The sequence below is a fragment of the Cyanistes caeruleus genome, chromosome 4 (genome assembly GCF_971803275.1).
Source record: "Cyanistes caeruleus chromosome 4, bCyaCae1.hap1.1, whole genome shotgun sequence".
In the NCBI taxonomy this organism is placed as follows: domain Eukaryota; kingdom Metazoa; phylum Chordata; class Aves; order Passeriformes; family Paridae; genus Cyanistes; species Cyanistes caeruleus.
In genome coordinates this window covers 23917557-23936761 of record NC_141704.1, presented here as the reverse complement: position 1 = coordinate 23936761, position 19205 = coordinate 23917557, and the positions used below count along the sequence as shown (strand labels likewise).

The 19205-nt window shown below is 37.2% G+C and overlaps 1 protein-coding gene across 4 annotated transcripts in view; it reads left to right on the top strand.

Moving 5' to 3' along the window:
- The window catches only part of CFTR (CF transmembrane conductance regulator), an 86737-nt gene that overhangs the window by 46546 nt on the left and 20986 nt on the right, over positions 1 to 19205 (top strand). For all 4 annotated transcript variants that reach the window (XM_086887028.1, XM_086887027.1, XM_086887025.1 and 1 more), the window contains 9 exons: positions 1680 to 1766; positions 2659 to 3391; positions 4302 to 4430; positions 7223 to 7260; positions 8222 to 8475; positions 9517 to 9596; positions 13730 to 13880; positions 14995 to 15222; positions 17272 to 17372. In XM_086887028.1, coding sequence (XP_086743154.1) covers positions 1680 to 1766; positions 2659 to 3391; positions 4302 to 4430; positions 7223 to 7260; positions 8222 to 8475; positions 9517 to 9596; positions 13730 to 13880; positions 14995 to 15222; positions 17272 to 17372 — 1801 coding nt within the window. The remainder of the gene's footprint in view (positions 1 to 1679; positions 1767 to 2658; positions 3392 to 4301; positions 4431 to 7222; positions 7261 to 8221; positions 8476 to 9516; positions 9597 to 13729; positions 13881 to 14994; positions 15223 to 17271; positions 17373 to 19205) is intronic.

The window sequence follows — 19205 nt, the reverse complement described above, 5'->3', positions numbered from 1 at the left end:
GAAGAGGCATATGGATGGTTCTGGTTTATGCAGTAAGAGGAAAGAGGAGGGGAAGATCAGGCTTTCAAAGCATGTAACCCCAAAACTACAAAACCCACTTAGATTTTCATTTAAAATGCAACATTTACACCATTTCCTAGATGCTATGGATAATCATGTCTGTCAGTTTTTGGATGGTCATAGCTTGTTTCCTGGAGGGTCACAGAACTTATATCTTTATTGTCACCTGTAGAATAGTAATTTTTAAAACAATTGCATGTCATAAAGACAGTGACTGTCTTAGATTTTGTCCAGGCTCCAGTCCAAGCTCAGTATGCTACAAGGTGTGCAGGTATTGAGGTGTGGGTTGCAGATGAAGCTCTGCAAAGTTAGAGGTGTAAATTTAGGATTGCAGCCCTGGGTTGTACCTAGGCTAATAAACTGGTGATAAACTGGACATTATATTCTTGGACTGGCTGCATAAACTTAGCTAGTGTAGTGTGTGCAAGGTCAAGTAAAATGAGAATCTGTGATGGAAGTGACATCAACCAGCTGTCATGAGAAGCAGGTAGAGATTCTGTGAGTCTGCCTTTCTTACAGAGCGCTGTCATTGCCTGCAGCTGCAACCATGGGAAAGAAAGGACCAAGGAAAAAACACAGTGCATGTCCTGGACTTGAGTCAGCTTGCTGGCCTGGTACCCTAAAGCCAGTAGCTTTGTAGCTACTAAGTGCAACCCACAAATTATAGCAATAAACCTCTGCAAACTTCTTGCTGATAAAAGCACCCAGAACAGTGTGAATTTTTGTTGTTATGCAGCCACTACATCATAATGTATGGTCAGTGAAATCCACTGTGTTAGAGGATTTTTCAATAAAGTTGCTAGTTTTATTAATATAATGAGCTAATACTGAGGGATTTTCCTCCTGGTGGTTAAATGTTTTCACACTGATTAACATTTAAAAATACAGAAATGCAGCTGCCCATATTTCTTTATTAATTATGCTCTGACTGATAATTCATAATAATTTTCATTCTCACAGAGGAAGGCAGGGGGTCTTTTTGAACTTCTATTCAAATTTTATTTCTTAAAAAAACCCCTCTTAACCAGAGCTTTAGGTCTCAGTGAGCCATGTACAGGTACGTACAGCTTAAGGTCCTGTTCAATGTCTTCAACTTGAAATATTGTACAGTCCCATTGCAAATAATGTTTGCAAGACCATGCCTCATTAATACACTTGTTTTTGCTCACCATTTTTTCTAGGTATCTTTGAAATCAGGTGCTGAGACATAAGTCTTTTCACATGTTTATTTACATATATGCAATGTTCCCTCAGGCTCCAGTAGGTGTTACAGTAGACATTAAATTCCCATTGAAATGGTCATTGTACATTGATGGGGAATGTTGGATTCAGGCCATAAACAGATCTCTTTTCCACAGGGTAACCTGTGTAAAAGATAGATCATTTCATCATTGTTTCATTGCACAGAAATTAATGGAAAACTGAGTTAGTTTGTAATGTGGTCTGCAGCAAGAAAAGGTTTGAAAGGTGTCTTACAGGCATGTTTCATGTTAAACTCCAGCTCCATATTGATGTTGTAGAAAGTCTATCAATGAAAAGATTTGGTTCTTCATAAATTATATTCATTTAAACTTATAAGAGGTGTGAAAGTTAATGTCATTTCTATTTTTTCTGTTCAGGGCAGTGTACAAAGATGCTGATTTGTATCTTCTGGATTCTCCTTTTGGACACTTAGATATTTTTACAGAAAAAGAGATATTTGAAAGGTATTGTATGTTTTGACAGATTGTATTTAGGAATCTCACCAAGCAGCACAAAGTAAAATGAAGGGTTTTTAATTGCCGTACAAAAATACTGAAGTGATCAAAATTATATCTGTTGGGCCGTTCATTTTAGGGTTTCTCACGGTACTATGTTGTAGTATCATGTATATATTTTGAGTATTTTGTGTTAGTGGTAGGACAGTGCACTGAGTGGAGAAAAAAACCTGGTCCAGGTGTATGTGTTACTGCTCCCTCTTGCATCTCAACATATTGAGCCTGCTGTAATCTCATACCCACAGTGTGTGTGGCTTCATATCTGACATGTCTTTGTATCAACAAAGCCTTTCACTTTAAAACAATTACCAATTACTTAGTTTGTAAGTACAATTTTTGTTTTACAAAAAGCTATATTTTGACCTGTTTTTCTAATCACTGAATGCTGAATCACTTGAAACTGCCTTCTGAAGATTGGCAGCAGGTTGGTCCAAGTCAGAGACTCTTTGCTTGTCCTTTTGATGAAAACAGTAAGGACACACACTGCCATCCATGAGCTTTTCAGCCACTGTAATTTTTAAGTTTTGACACTGGAGTAATACTCTTAAGCCCCAGATCAGCAGATCTGAATAATCCTAAAATGAAAATAAATACTTAATGACGAACTTTGTGGATTGACCTGAAAATGATTAAATTTTACCCTTTTTTTGGTTCCTGTGATAAAGCACTCACCCTTTACACATCTCAGCTTTACCACCTCCTTTGTAGTTTGAGGGAGCAACCAAGATTGCTCACACTGGGAGCAGGGCAGGTAAAAGCAAACTGAAAGTGAAAGGGATAAAATAATCATTTAATCATGAGAAGAAGAAAGTCTAAATGTTCACACTTCCATCTTTTACAGCTGTGTGTGCAAGTTGATGGCGAACAAAACTAGGATCTTGGTTACTTCAAAACTGGAACACTTAAAGATTGCCGACAAGATATTAATCTTACATGAAGGGAGCTGCTATTTCTATGGAACATTTTCTGAACTTCAGGGTCAACGGCCGGACTTCAGCTCAGAGCTGATGGGATTTGATTCTTTTGATCAGTTCAGTGCAGAGAGAAGAAATTCAATCCTTACTGAGACTCTCCGACGATTTTCCATTGAAGGAGAAGGTATGGGATCACGCAATGAAATAAAGAAGCAATCTTTTAAACAGAAATCAGATTTTAATGACAAAAGGAAGAATTCCATAATTATTAACCCCCTTAATGCAAATAGGAAGTTCTCAGTAGTGCCGAAGAACGGGATGCAGGTCAATGGGATAGAGGATGGCCACAATGACGCGCTAGAGAGGAGGCTCTCGCTGGTACCTGACTTGGAGCAGGGGGACGTGGCTCTGCTGCGGACCAGCATGCTCAAGGCTGACCATCTGCTGCAAGGGCAGAGGAGGCAGTCGGTGCTGAACCTGATGACGAGCACCTCTGCCAGCTACGGACCCAACTTTTCCAAAAAGGGAAGTACAACATTTAGGAAAATGTCTATGGTGCCTCAGACAAACCTGTCTTCTGAGATAGATATCTACACCAGGCGTGTGTCTCGAGACAGTGTCCTGGACATAACTGACGAAATCAGTGAAGAGGATTTGAAGGTGTGTGTTGATTTGAATTCATCTTGGGTTTGGTTATGGTGGTGGTTTAGTGTAATATACTCATCTGTTTTTCTACTTGACTATTTCCTTCTTAATGTAGCATTTCTCTGTGGAATATGTATTTTGAACATACCTGTGAAAATTTTTAAGCTCAAGTATTATCTTGAAATCATTGAAATACTCACAGATTTATTTTGCTTTATTTTCTGTTCATTTTTGAGTGCTATCTGTGGGGAATTTCAATGCAGCATTTACATCTCCTGCACTTTACCTTTCAGATTACTTATGATAAAATAGAATTTGAAACTATAACTTCGAAAAACATCGTTTTAAAGCATTTATGTAAAATTCACCTTTGAAACATTAAGACTCATAGGAAAAATAAAATGCATTTGAAGTACTAGCAGTTTTTAAAACTAGAATTTGATCAAATTTGATAAATTTGTCAGGCTGCTCTTTTTAGATCAGGAAAATTTTCTGGGGGAGTTTCTTAAACAGAAACAGATGTCCAAGGAAAATTTAAATTCATAATTTGTGGAAGCATTCCCATTTTTTCATTTGAGCTCAACAGAAATAAAAAGCTCAAAGTGCTTACAAATTTACCCTAAAATCACAATAATAATTCTCCACTGAAAGAAAATAGCTGTTGATTAATAGTTTTAGAATCTGGTAATGCTGGACAAATCTCAGCATCTCTCATTGTTATCTGAAAATTTCAAATAATCTCTTGATTGTATTTTCATAGCAAAGGTGACTCAACCAGCCAGTACGTTCCTCTCTAGCCATTATCAGCCAATTTAATGCTTCAGGTCAATTATTTGCTGTGAGTTATATAGCATTCTTGTGTCAGAAATGCTCATACAGAGATATTATTAACATTCTTACTCTTATTTTACTGTTTTTTTGACAGGAGTGCTTCAGTGATGATACTGAAAGCATGGGTACTGTGACTACATGGAATACCTATTTCAGATACGTTACGATCCACAAAAACTTGATTTTTGTTCTGATTTTATGTGTGACTGTCTTCTTAGTTGAGGTAAGAATATCTGTGCTTGGTGACATGTTGCAACAAATGATGTTTGTTCAAACTGTTCTTTGTGAAAATGCATAAAGCATCAAGCATCTTGCACATATCACTTATTGACAGCTACTGCCAAATAAAATTGCAGTGACTTTTCTACGGTTTAGATGAGCATTTCTTCACCGAAGTTAGTGGTTAGTGCAGAGTAGCAGAAGACTCATCTCAAATTATCCAGGTTATTTTCTGCTATTCTTATAAATAAGAATTATTGCCCTATGCAAGTCTCTTGTTCACAGGTGAATAATCTTCCATTTTTCATTAAAAATTTTCCTTGCAGCGCCTTGGGGAGTTAACAACAACAATTACCATTTTTTTTTTTTTTATGAGCACATACATAAATTCTGGAAAATTGCTTTGAAAAATGAGTTACTAGGTTTGCTCCTGGTGAAAGAAGAGTGGTGAGTAAGGCACAGTGCTGAATGCCTGTGGTGCAGTTAAAGATGGAAGGGGTGTTCCTACAGCATGCAGAGAAGACATTTTCCAAGGATAGTGTAAAACACTGGAACAAGTACTGAAGAACATCTGTCTGTTTGTGGACATTTGACTGCTTTTCATACACTAGAAATTGCCTGCTTTTTTGTCTTGTCTCCAAATTCAGGAAAGACTTTTAGCATATAGAACCTCTTAATGTTCTCTTCCATTGTAAATATCCTAAGCCAAGTATTTTCCAAAGGGAAGGAACATGTTTCATAGTGGGAAATAAATGAATTCGTATGTCAACTTATTTGACATACGCTGCCAATTTCTCTTGGTGTTTTTCAACATGAACTTAATGAAGAGAAGAATCCATTAGGAATATAGGACTGGTTTCTGGCAGATTACCAGCAGTTTTGCAGTGAGATTCAAACACTGAGTATCATCATAGCTGGAGAAATACGTGGCTGATGGTATTCTAAATTTACACTAATGTTATATTGCAGGTGATATAAGTTAGTTCTCTTGGACCAGGAATAAATCCTGGAGCTTAAATCTAGTTTAACATCCCAAATTTTTAAACTGTGTCCAGAAGCAAGAGAGTATTTAGATGCATTTCTCTTCTTATCATGTAAGTTTTATTTTAATAGTAGTGAAAAATGGCTATGTAAACAACAGCAAAGCTGAACATGGGTTCTAGAGGCAAAGGAAATTTTAATTTTAAGGTATATCAGATTTATCCCTATATAGTCAACATATATTTCTAATGCTGATTACAAATTTTTGCTTTTAATTTAGACTAAACCTTTTTTAAACAGTTCAGAAACCTCATCTTCTAATTGAAAAAAAAAAAACCCCACCTTTGAGAAAGTATGTTTCCATACAATTTAAACTTTCCAGTGTGACTATTGTTGAAGTAAAAGCCTCTTGGTAGATGAATGGGCTGGAAGATATCCAGCTGCAGCCCGGTTTTGAGTAAACCTCTGTAATGCCATGCCAAGTGTTTATGTGTCCTGTGCTAACAGTTTGTACACTTCCAACCTGAGACAATGAAGAGAGACTAGTGATGAACATCCAAGTAAATTGAAAGTGGTGTTTTAACACCCTTCAGATCTGGGAGGGACTACTGTGGAAATTCTGGAGATGCCAAAGTGAGTCCACACAGGTCACCATAAATAGGACCAAAAATGCCTATTTCCTAGGTTTGCAAGGTTTACGTTGTGTAGCTTAATTAACCAGCTCAAAAGCGTCTCATGGATATAATACCCAAAGACTAGGGCTACTGAACTGCAGGAAGAGCAATTTTAGAAGGAAACACAGAGAAAGGGTTTGTGAAACTATTCTGTGACAATATTACCATCATCTTCATGGCTGAAAAAATTCCTCAGTTGTGAGGAGTCAAGATGAGAACAGAATTCTGTTGGGAGATTTAAAAACATTATTGTGAAAGAAGCCTGATTCTTACAAATACTTAAATTCAGGACCACGGCCAATCTTGAGTTATTTACTGTAAGACCTGCAAAAGTTAGTGGCTCCCAAAGAAAAGACTTCAGTTATGTGTTGGGGTATTGCCACAATATATTTCTATACCAGTGGCATAAAAATATATGTGAAGAAAATGTAAAAACTGTTTCAACCCTTAGAAAAATGATAGGGACAGAGCAAACTAAAATGTGATAGACTAGATGAAGATCTCCAGTGTCTTGATGGACAGACAAGAATATATTACAGAATAAATTCCTGTTGAACACTGAACCGTCTCACAATAAAAAGGGTTTCATTTTACATTTAAAAAATATTGCGACAGATTATGTAGAAAATTATGTAAAACTAAGCAGCAAAGATATATCAGTCAAATGAATATACCAAATGTAGATATCAGCTAGCAAGGACAACAATGCAAAAATAATTATGTTAAAGGTTTGACATTCTCATTTGAAGAGATGCCTTTGAAGATACCGAGAGACTCTTCTAGGGTCATTAAAAATACTAATCTTTAAAACTTAAAATCTGTTAAGGCATACAGTTATCAGTAGGAAGGCATTAGCAACCCTTTGTTAATAGTATGGTAAAAAAACAATACAAGAATATTTAGGCACTTGAGAGCATGATTGTAATACAAGTCTAAATGTAGCTTTCCTGGTGGGATGCACTAAATTGTTTCCGTGGAGAGAGGAGCAGATATTACAAGGTTTTTGCTTCAAGTAAGTTTGACTTCCACCCATTTGTTATGCTCCCTCTAAAAACAGGTATAAAGTCAATGAAAAAAGATGAGAGAGAAAAATTACATAAAGTGATAAGACAAAATCTGACTCAATTTTCCTTGGTCACAGGTAGCTGCTTCTCTTGGTGGGGTATGGTTTCTTCAAAAGTAAGTATTGCTGATAATTTATTGAGAAACTGGGGTATACCTTTTATTATTTTTTCTGTAAATAATGAATAGATTCTGCCAGAATTCTATCTGGATAGTCACTATCTTATAGTCAACAAAATGGTTCATAGATGGATGACCTAATAAATACTTTGTGTAGGTGGTATCTGCTACTTCTGTAAGTGCTGGCAGTTGAATGGTTTATGCCTTATTATTGAGTACGCAACAGCGTACACAAGATTTTCCTGGGTCAGCTCACTCTAGGGATGCATGGACCTGATTATCTTCAATATACTGTGATTCAGAGGTGCAGGGGAAGACTTGCATAGGAACATTTTAAGGGAGCAGTTTCTGTAAGACCCCATTTGTAAAATTTCCTCTGCTCATCTATGAGGAATTCCCAGAAGTTACAGGCTCAGGAGTTGAAGGTTAAAACATACTGAGCAGTGGAAAAGCCAGTGACTTTTCCTGGGTTAATGCTTTTAATCCCTGTTTTTGTCCTGCAGCAATGAGTCTGTATGTTTGAATATAGAAGCATATGGTGATGTAGGTCTGACTGGAGCTGGAGTGATTTATGTTGATTTCTGTCTACATTAAGTCACTCAGGTTTAGATTTTTATAGTATACCTGAAGAATTTTACTTTCATAGGAATTCAGTTTTTTAAAGACTTAAACTATTTTTTCTGTTTAAAAGAATTGGGTGTGTTTTCCTGGATTAAGTTAGGTTTGTCAGTGATTAAATAAGCAGTAGGTTTGCAAGAGACTATGAGAGCAATTAAAAATTTATATTTCATGCATACATAAAAATATTTTTAAAATGACTGGAAATATCTATAACTGATCATTAGCATAGTTTTAAAACAAATGGACACTGGAGTACTGTTTGGTTTAGTTTAGTAAATAAAAGAGGAAAAGCACACAGTTTCCAGTAATGCCTTTATTTTTAATTTCCATCACACAGGACAGCTTTGAAGGCAAATTCAACACAGTCAGAAAACAGCACCTCTGACAAACCTCCTGTGATTGTCACTGACACTAGCAGCTACTACATCATTTACATCTATGTAGGTGTGGCAGATACCCTGCTTGCCATGGGAGTCTTCAGAGGTTTGCCCCTTGTGCATACACTTATAACAGTGTCTAAAACACTTCATCAAAAGATGGTGCATGCAGTTCTTCATGCACCTATGTCAACCTTCAACTCTTGGAAAGCAGGTAAATGAGATGGGAAGTGATTGACTCATCTATGCATTTAATTTCAATTGAATGGTTTTCATTCTGTCAAAGGACAGTGTTGCCTTCCATTTGCATTTTCAGTCAAGTGGAATGTTAGAAGTTTGCCACATAAGGTAATTTGTGAATCCTTTAATGAAACTTGATTGCACTTAAGTGTGACATATTTCAGTTGTCAATTCTGATTCTGAAATATCACCCTGTAAGAAAGAAAATTGGAGAAAATAAACTGTTAACTGTTCTAGGCAATTAAAGTAGAATAACTTCTAAAGAATAGACTTTGTCAGAAGCTGCAATAGAAAAGATATTGTCAGCTATGTCATGAGTGACAAGGAATCAGATGTGGATGATAAATAGTGCTTTTTTTTATGAATAGTCCTACTAAAATGGCATAAAACATCAGTTAATGTGAATGATGGTATGCATATTCAAATTTAGGAGTTGATATAAAGCTCATTATATAACTGGTGCAACAATTTCCATCTCCCATTGTACATGAAATTCCTATCTCGTATGCTTCTTGCTGATAAGTACTAGATTACAGGAGACGCTGCTAAATGATGATACAACAATGGGCTTCTCCTTAATTTTCCCTTATATTCTTAACTTTGTTGTTACATGATGTTTAATACAGTAATTCTACTCAGAAATTAAGAAACAGGTTACAAACCCATGCAAATGTTGATGTGCAAATTACCTGCGTATCACAGGGCCTGCTGAACAAGGGGTACTGACCTTATGCTTTGTGCCTCTGTTTCTTCCCCTTTTAATCTTTTTGGGTTTTTTTAATTATATTTTCCTGGCTTTTTTTTCGCAAGAGCTGAAACAGAAGTTGTGTAGCCAAATTTCTCCATGGGGACAGAAACTGTAGCTCCACTAAACTGTAATGGAATTGCTTGTACTTGAGAAGATCTTGTATTTAATATTATGTATTCAGAAAAAGTTGTACTTTTTGTTAAAGTAGTAAATGTGGGATTTGGGGGGTAGTAAAATGTTAGACTTATTTTTTTTCTTAAACCATAGGTGGTATGCTTAACAGATTCTCAAAAGATACAGCAGTACTGGATGACTTACTGCCTCTTACAGTATTTGACTTCATTCAGGTTTGTAGAATAAAAGTTGTAACTTTTTCTGTCTTATAGCAATGTGATATTTCATCTGTACATCTTGCAAAAGAAATCATATTATTTTTTTCAATCTATGTATCTACATAGCTGCTTATCCTGTAGGTCAACTTTATTGCTTCATTTTTGAATACTTGTCTCTATGTGTACTTACCTCCACTGTTTATGCAAATCACTCTTACTGCTCAGGCTCAGAAATATTTTTGCCCTGCAGACCCCTACAGGACAAGTATCCCTGCTGCTGCCCAGATTCAACTGTAAGTCATAAAGGGCATTCCTAATTCTTTCTGTAATCATGGCTCAAGTTTAATGTTTTTTAATGCTATTCTTCGATTGCATCCAGTCACTTTCATCACTTCCCCTCCTTAAGCTCTTCTGTTCCCAGTTTGTTACCATCACCCTTAGTTTATTTCTCTTCTGTTGAATATATTCTTGACTTCTCTGTTCCTTTATTGTCTGTGGAAACGCCAGCTTTTCCTTATATTGAACTGGTTCCCAGAACATTTTAAAACCAGAAGCAAATCTTCCCTGGTGCTCCTGCTCCTCTCTGCATTATTGAGGTGATATACAGGCCCAACTTAATCAACCCAAACACTCTCCATCTATGAGTTTGCCTGCTTTATGGTCCCTACCAACATGATGATCTGATAAAGACAGAGTTTCTTTTCCTATATCCTTGTGAGTAATTGATAACTTTGACTCATGGCTTCAGAAGGGCCAGTGCAGCTTGACATGAAGAAGACTTTACTTCATGTCCTGGTGATGCCATGAGGATTTGCTGAATGAGTAAACATGGGCATTGGGTCTCTCTGAATCAACAGTATAATCTTCAGTGTGACTTTCTATTACAACCATTTTGTTTCTGATACAACCATTTTGTTGCTGATATTTTGGATCTACCATGGGGATGCTATTCCAGAAGCATGTTAATTAGTCTGTCTCTACATTTCAAACTTTCTACAAGAAACTGACTAGTTTTTCATGTTTTCAAGAAGAAGGAAAATCCCAATATTTGGCTTTTCTATTCTGATGCCTTTCAGAGGTTTAGCTATACCCTATTGTCCCATAGATTCACCTCTCTCTCCTCAGTCTCAACTGCAGAGGCTTCTAGACATGCATCATAAGCTGCCTTGTCTTTCCAGGTTCTTCTGCTGAAGAACATTGAACCTAGCCACTGTCTTGAATAATTTTAACAGTCATTCCTTCACAATCAATTTTTTCTGGTCCTCTATAGATTCAGACTTCCATGGACTCTGCTAATTAACAAAGATTACTTTGAAAGATACAGAGAAATTATAAATAGGACTTTTCTCTTTCTGATGATTGCTGAAGAGTCACAGAATGTGGAGGGGATGTGTGGACCTAGGACCTGGAAGCCCTCCAACCCCTCTGTTCAAAGCAACTTCAACTAGAGGAGGTTGCTCAAGGCTGAGCTGGGTTTTGGATATCTCCAAGTTCTCTGAGTAATGTGTTCCAGTGTTTGACCTTCCCCATGCTAGAAGTGCTTTTTCTTATGTTTAAATGGAATTTTGTGCATTTCAGCTTGTGCCCATTACCTCTTATCATCCCAGCCATTGAAAAGAATTTGGCTTGGGCACATACGGTCCATAAGAAATACCTACTAGTATTTATATAAACAGAATATATTTTTAATGATATAAATAATAACAAACTGCATATACAGAAACTTTTATAATTTATATTAGTATAATAAATACCAGTAGATAGTTATATAAAGTGATGAGATCCCCCTAAGCCTTCTCTTAAGGCTAAACCCAGTTCTATCAACCAGTTCTTGTTTCCTGGATATCCTCCATGTGAGATGCTGCTGGCACATACTGCTTGTCCCTAAGGTTTAATATAGTCTCACTCAAAAGTTCATAGTGAACTCACTGAACATTTATGGCTGTGATCACGACTGTTTTCCCCTATATGTTAAGCTCCTGTTGGTTAATCAAACTGGCTGTTGCAGTCACTGCCACCCTGAACGCTCGCTGAGTTGCTTTCTCCACTATCACCTGCATTTTCCCAACTGGGAAACAGTGGAACATGTTTCATCTGGCCTCTGTTCCAGGGCTGAAAGCTCAGCATCTGGGGCACTGAAATGGGCTGCAGGAGCCCTTTACTGCCATTTCTCAACTATATGCCAATACAGTTGGCTTGTGGTTTAGATTTCTGTTTCTGCCTTTTTAGAGAAAACATAATCTTCTGTCTGACTTTAGGCTTACTTTGGAGTTTATGAGATAACACAGATTTTCATATTCAACTTTTTAGTGAAATAACTGTGGGACCAGCAGTTAGGACAATATGACATCATGATGACCTTTACAAAATTTGAGTAAACGACAGAAACGGGAATTATAACAGTCACTGAGTGACTAATCCCAAGTAATGTGAGAACTGTATAACTTGGCTCAATATCACTTGAATAGCTCATTTGCTTCTTAACAATTAGAGGGAGATACAAGTGTTACTAATTTCCGCAGTTTGAAGTAATGAGTAAACACAAATCCATTCTTGCGTTGCTGCAGACCAGTGCTAAACAGCCTGCACAAGCGTAACCCACACGTATCACTGTTCTTTAAGAGAAGTGAGGAAAATAACGAAAGAACTCATAGGATCATAAAATAGTTTGAGCTGGAAAGGACATTAAAGATCATCTAGTTCCAACCCCCTGCACAGGCAAGGACGCTTTCCATGAGAACAGGTTTCTCAGAGCCCCTTTCAACCTGGCCTTGAACATTTCCAGGAGTGAGGCATCCACAACTTCTCTGGGCAACCTGTTCCAATGTCTCACCACCCTCACAGTAAAGAATTTCTTCCTAATATCTAATCTAAACCTGCTCTATTTCAGTTCAAAGCCATTCCTCCTTTAGCTAGTTCAGCTGTAATGTAATTTTTTTTCATATGTGATGTTGATACTGTGTTTCTCAGATTTCTGATGAAAAATAAAAAGTGGTAGGAAACTTAGAATGTGCTTACCTGTTCATGAAAGACCTCTAACTTGGAATTTAAATCCTTCCTTGAGTTTATTTGAACATAGTAGCAAAAGCACCCACTACAGGTTTCTTCTTAATGTGAAATTAGTTTTGCTTTCCATCTGTTTCTTTGCTGACTGGTCATCTGCAGTGATGTTTCAGTGAAATGTTCATAATTTTGTCCAAATTGTCCACTTGCAGTTGGTTTATGCTGGTAAGTTTGCAGCTTGAAGCAGTTGTTTAGTGTTAGAAGTAATACCCTCATACAAAGAAGAACTTTGCTATTCTATGTACACTGATATACTTGATTTTCTTTAGATTTAGACATGAGACAAAAACAGTCTACCTGCTTAAGTCTCCTACAGAGTAAAGATCAAGACCAGATTTAGCTAAATCTGTCTGGAGCTATTGAGGATGAGGTCTTAAAATGGTAACAGTCTCTAGTGGGTTAAAATAGATTAACTCTGAAACAATTTTGTTCCTTTTGTCATCTGACACCTTTAAACACCTTTTTGTTTCTCCTGAAACTGCTAATTTGTCATACAAGTTCTTGTACAACTTTGTTCCTGTGTTCTGATCAGGACAAGCAGTAGTGTTAGTTTCATATATGAGTTACAGTCCCTTGAGCTAGCAAAGAAGGACGACTTCTCACTTCTTCTGATCCTCAGCAAGACTGCTTTGCCCAGAATCTGCAGGAGGAGACTGTCACTCAGCTCATGTCAGTCTTGCACACCTAGTCCAGACAAGACAGGGACAACAGCAGTAGGTTTGGTAGGTGGCTGCAGATATTGCAAGTGTCATTCTTACAATTTTAAGTGGAGAGTGAGTGCCTAGCTGCTATTGGTTTTGTGTGGCTTCATATTTTAGAAACCTGCAATACTGATTGTACTAGGGAAAACATTTCTTCCATCTATAAAAAAAGATGGCAGATTATTGCAACAAGTTATGGATCTGGTCCAAGTTATTCATTATCTTTTCATGGAGGTTTGTTCTCAGCTGCAAATCTTCTTAGGTTAGCACTTCATGTTTGTAGAAACAGCACATAGTTGCCATAGGAAGGAGATTCATCACCAATCTCTAGTCTATAAAATGACAAGTTTGCTATATCAATAGTATTTTTCTTTCATTCTACAGTTAATACTGATTGTGATTGGCGCTATAACAGTAGTCTCAATATTAGAGCCCTACATCTTCCTGGCATCAGTGCCTGTGATAGCAGCCTTTATTCTGTTAAGGGCATACTTCCTCCACACTTCTCAACAGCTGAAACAACTGGAATCTGAAGGTAGGAGCAGAAAAAATTGGTAGACTTTTAAATCCACAACAAATCAATTGAGAAGTGATTCACCCTTTCTCCTCATTTTTGCCTCTGCTCTTGCATGACATTGTCTTTGGGAGCAGAACACATATCTCCTTAAAGCCAGGGCTGTTCTGACCCAGCCAATACTGAGTGCTCTGCTGCCAAAGAGCAATAAAAAAGCCTTTAAAATATGGGCTTTACCACCACTGCAGCTGAAAACAAATAAAGTCTTGACATACAGTTTTCTTGAGAGTAAATGTAACTTGCAAAATTGTGGTCAGACTTGGTATGTACCCTTTGAGTTTTCTTCTTTGTAAGAAAAATTTTCAATGGATATATCTTGATCACAAAGTGCTCTTATTTCTGAATAAGTTATTTGATTAAATTTCCTTCCTCTCCCCCCCGTTAAGAGACTAAAATGTTCTAAGTAAAATCGAAAACCTCATTTGGAAGTGTGAATTTGCAGACCATGTACTGCTGCCTGGCTTTGCAGCAAACTGGCAGAGCGTCAGCAAATCAGTCCTGAATCTTAAACAGTGGTGATCCTCTTCCCTTTTACCTAAGTGTAATTCTGGAGCTCCTCAGATCTAAATTTAAATTTCTTTGATGTTCACAGGGATCCAGCACTGGCTTACCACTTTTTATGTAATGCAAGATCTGCTTAAAATTACCATGTCAGTGCAGTTGAATCTGGAACATTAAAGTACTCTGCCTATGCTAAGAAAGCTTCATATAATGGAGTAATCAAAACTGTAGGAATTAATTTTGGCTGGAGAGGAACAGACTTTCTCTTGTGGCATCCTACAGAGGGCCAGGATCTTCCCCAAGTAGATATGAGACAAATAGTTATGTGATAACTATGAAGAATTATTGTGATCCCTTCCTGCCAATACACTGAATGCAATTTCAACCCATTCTTGCAAAGACTGTTGTTGTATATCCTTTGTTAGGATTTCTTCAGTCATGTACTTTGACAACATGTGTAAATTACACACTGGCAGTAGTTACACTGCTGTGAGGTAGAGCATGGGGGGCTGTTTGCATTATATCAAAGGCATTTGCTCATGCATGTTTATGTTCTAATTTAAACACTTTACAGCTCGGAGTCCAATTTTCACCCATCTTGTCACAAGCCTAAAAGGGCTGTGGACACTGAGAGCCTTTGGGCGGCAGCCGTATTTTGAGACCTTATTTCACAAAGCTCTGAACCTACACACGGCAAACTGGTTCCTCTACCTGTCAACACTGCGCTGGTTCCAGATGAGGATAGAAATTATTTTTGTTGTCTTTTTTGTTGCTGTGGCATTTATCTCTATCATAACTACAGGTATGGTAACTCTACCCCAAAAATGAAATGGAAGTGTGCTTCTTCTTTTTAACAGCTCAGCTTAAAAAAATTCAGAAAGAAATAAACTGTTGCGGAATTTAGCATACATTGGAGTCATTGATTTAAGTATGTCATAACAGTAAACACAATTTAATTAAAATATAAATAACACCATTATTACCAGCAGTCTGATATTGTAGAGGACTCATTAAAGGGATTAATCAGAAAATGATAAATAAAGGAACAAAACTTTAATTTTCTTGATAGTAAATTGCTGTAAAATTATCTCATGAGTTTGAAACTGCATTACTGTTCCGAGAAGCTTGGATGTTGATCACACCTGTGCAGCTCAAAGGTTTTTAATAAATAGAAGTTAATGTTCCTCTCACTTGCAAATGGGTAAGACATGAAAAGTTTTAATATCCTTTTAAAGTCCACACCATTAGGAGAAATTTTCATCTAGTTATTTAATTCCCAACCCACTGACCCATTTTTCTGTGTGAAATTTTGCAAATTCTATTCAAAATCCCCTGAAAAATGACTCACCACTCCTAGGAAACACAATATATGAATGAAAATCACACTGTATCTTACTTGTACTTGAAGTGGTGCCCATGACTTCCTAGGTGTAGCCAGCCTCAAAAAAAGCAAAAATTAGGAGTGTGATTTCCCAAAAATATTAATAATTAATTTCAGTGGAAAAATTCAGCTAGAGATTACTTCAAATACAGTTTTTTATTCACTGTGCTTTTGTTATGTTTGGACATGGTTCTACCTCTCCGAGTTTTACTCTAACTTGGTGTGCAGGATCTATCTGTATGCAGTTTCAGTACTATGGTTGCTGATTAACAAGAGTTTGATGATTTTATGGAGGAGATTTTTAAATCTAAAAATCTTCAAATTTCTCTCAGCCGTACTTTAGTGTTGAAAAGGAGTTAAATAAGAGCTTGCAATTTATCAAATACTGTGTAGTTTTTGAAATGCTATCCTCTGTTTTCTGTAGAAGGAGCTCTAGCTCTCCTTACAAAAGAAGACACCACACATACTTTGGTATGAAAATAGGCACTTACTTTTGTTACTAAGGAGATTTCTAGTTCCCCTTCAATTCATGGGAAACAATGTTCTCTGCTGCCCTTCTCATTTCTCACTGTGTGTCCTTAGTAGTTTGGGTTTTTTAGGAAAATAATTTCTTGTGTTAGCTGTCCTGGATGTTTTACTGGAGAAAAGGAGTTAGAAACACTTTTTACAAATATAAAAATTTTTCATCTTTCTCCATTATAATCCTTACTGTTATAATAGGCCCTTGGAGAAACACTAAATTTCTTTTCTTAATCTATCAGTTTTCATGAGTAATATGTTGCTTTTATGGTTACTTTTATATTTACTTATATAATGAGATGTCTATTAAAAAAACAGGAGGAAGTTTATTGAAGAAAACTATATAAAGAATGGAGAAATCATAAAAAGGCATTTGCCTTAAATTCTCAATTTCATTTAACACATGGTGAGGTTAAAAATCAACAGTGTGGTATATTAAATGCTTATATTGTATTGTATGAAGTCATGAAGGAAAATCCCTGGGAAATCCCGTTGTTACAGCTGACAATTAAAGCTAAAAAATTTACACCTGCATCTTTGTGAAACACTAGGGAGAACGTCCTCTATTTGTCAAAGAAATGAAAATGTAAGCCATTTTGAATTTTAAAGTTGTTAGCTGTGTGTGGTGTTTTAGTTAGATAAGAGTAATTTCACAGATTCATGTGTGTTGGAAAAAGGAAAGTCAAATCAAGATTGCAGAGACCTGATTCTCTTTACAGGTTAAGTACCAAGATTTAACTTTTTCTTCTGCCAAGCAAGATTAGGGTTTCTAGTCAGGTGTTTAACTATGATTTAGCTCTTAGTCCTTTCTATGATTAACAAAACCATGTTTTCTCCATGAAATGAAAGAGGAGAGAGTATGAATATGCATTTTAAGATATACATGCTAATTTTATGTTTTCTAATGGCTTTTTATTTACATAGAAATGGAATGTGTTTTTCTCTCCACAGGTGAAGGACCAGGTACAGCTGGAATTATTCTTACTTTAGCTATGAACATCATGGGAACCTTGCAGTGGGCAGTAAACTCAAGCATAGATGTTGATAGTTTGGTAAGCAAAAATGCACAGTGCTGTGCTTTCTTTTGAGGAATTGTCTTGTTGATTATGGTTGTGCAGTGAATTCTCTTCAGAGTTGAATATTACACAGGTCTGTCAGAAAAGTTTCTCTCATACCTTTGATAGCAAACTACTGGTTTTGGGGTGTCAAAAACTGAGTTTTTCCATGATCAGAAGTTTTTCTGGCCTGGAATAGGCAACAGCAAACACTTGCATTTGAGGATTCAGATTGCAGATGTAGCAGCGATAGGAAAACCTTGAAAAGGCTTGGGGTTATTTTGTTATGATTATATTTTCTGTATTTATATACATAATATTCCTTCCTTGGTCTACTTAGCTTTGCATAGCAGATCACAATAGATGTTTTTGAGTTCCTTTTACCTATTATCAATAGTGATTTAAAAGTCTGTTTCTCGTTCTGTCACTGGGCACCTCTGAGAAGAACCTGGTACCATCTGAAACCTGCTTTGAGCTATTTATATGCATTAATGTCATCCCCTGTCAGTGCTCTCTAGACTGAGCAGGCCCAGCTGCTGCAGCCTCTCCTCATTAAAGAGATGCTCTGGACCCCAAATGATCTCTGTGACCCTCCACCGGACCCTCTCTTTGTCTTTCTTGTTCTGAGGAGCCCAGAACTCAACACAGCGTTCCAGATGTCGCCTCACTAGGGCCGAGCAGAGGGGCAGGATCATCTCCCTTGACCTGCTGGCCATACCCTTCCCGAGGCACCCCAGGTCACCACTGGTCCTCTTGGCCTCAAGGACACATTGCCAGCTCATAGTCAATTTATCATCCACCAAGACTCCCTGGTCCTCCTCTGCAAAGCTGCTCTCTAGTAGGTCAGCCCCCCAAAACAAAAACAGCAACAGCCATGTTCCTTCACTTGGCTCTCATTTGTGAACTCCATCCCCTGTAAGGCAGAATGTGATCACTTTAAGCATGAAAATCTGTATACAAATCATGTGTGCATATTACATGGCTTAATACAAACTGAAGGTGTTTCACAAGAGCACCAGGAAGTCTTACTGTAGGGTTTAGAGGGTGCTGGAAAGTGCACAATAGTGCTTTCATAAAGAAGCACTTCCCTTTTCTAAAAGTACAGCCATGTTAAAATGTCACCTGTTAGTAGCAACAAGAAAGTAACTCCCTTTCCCTTGGAAAGGAAGTCTCAAGTTGCTCTAGACATTTCTGAGTACTTTTGCCCTGTGTTAAGACAAAGGACTGTGCTGGAGCAATGGTTATGTTATATGTTATATTATATTATTGATAGCCTTCTAAGGTCCATCAGGTTACAGTGGATCCTCTGGACATCTTTTAACAGTGGATAACTGCCCACCCTCATTACATGAATTTTTAGACTTCCCAGATGAGAAGTTAATAAATATTGCTGGCAGGATGGTTGTCTTGACATTCAAAAGCTGTTCCTATGCATGAGCAGGTAAAAAGAGCTTAATGGTGTCAAGATAATAAAAATGCTTCATTGGGTGATACAGATGTATTTATCATTTCCTACTCTGTAGTCTCTGCATTTAGCACTTCCCTCTTCAAAGTACTTTACAATTATTTGGCTAAAGATGTTTTGCAAAGGGTTGCCTGACTTAGTAGTCTATTTAGTTATACTCTATTTTTCTCTCTAGAGGTAGTTTGAAGCTCCCCACAGGACCAGATTGACTAGAATTGGCACATCTCCCCATGTCTCCAGTTACAGATACACACACACTGCTCTAGCTGACATCACTCTTGCCTTTCCTTGAGCAGCTGTGATATCTGTGTTTACAAGCCTGCAGACAAGCATGCCTGAGTGAATAGCACATTTGTAGGTAGCAG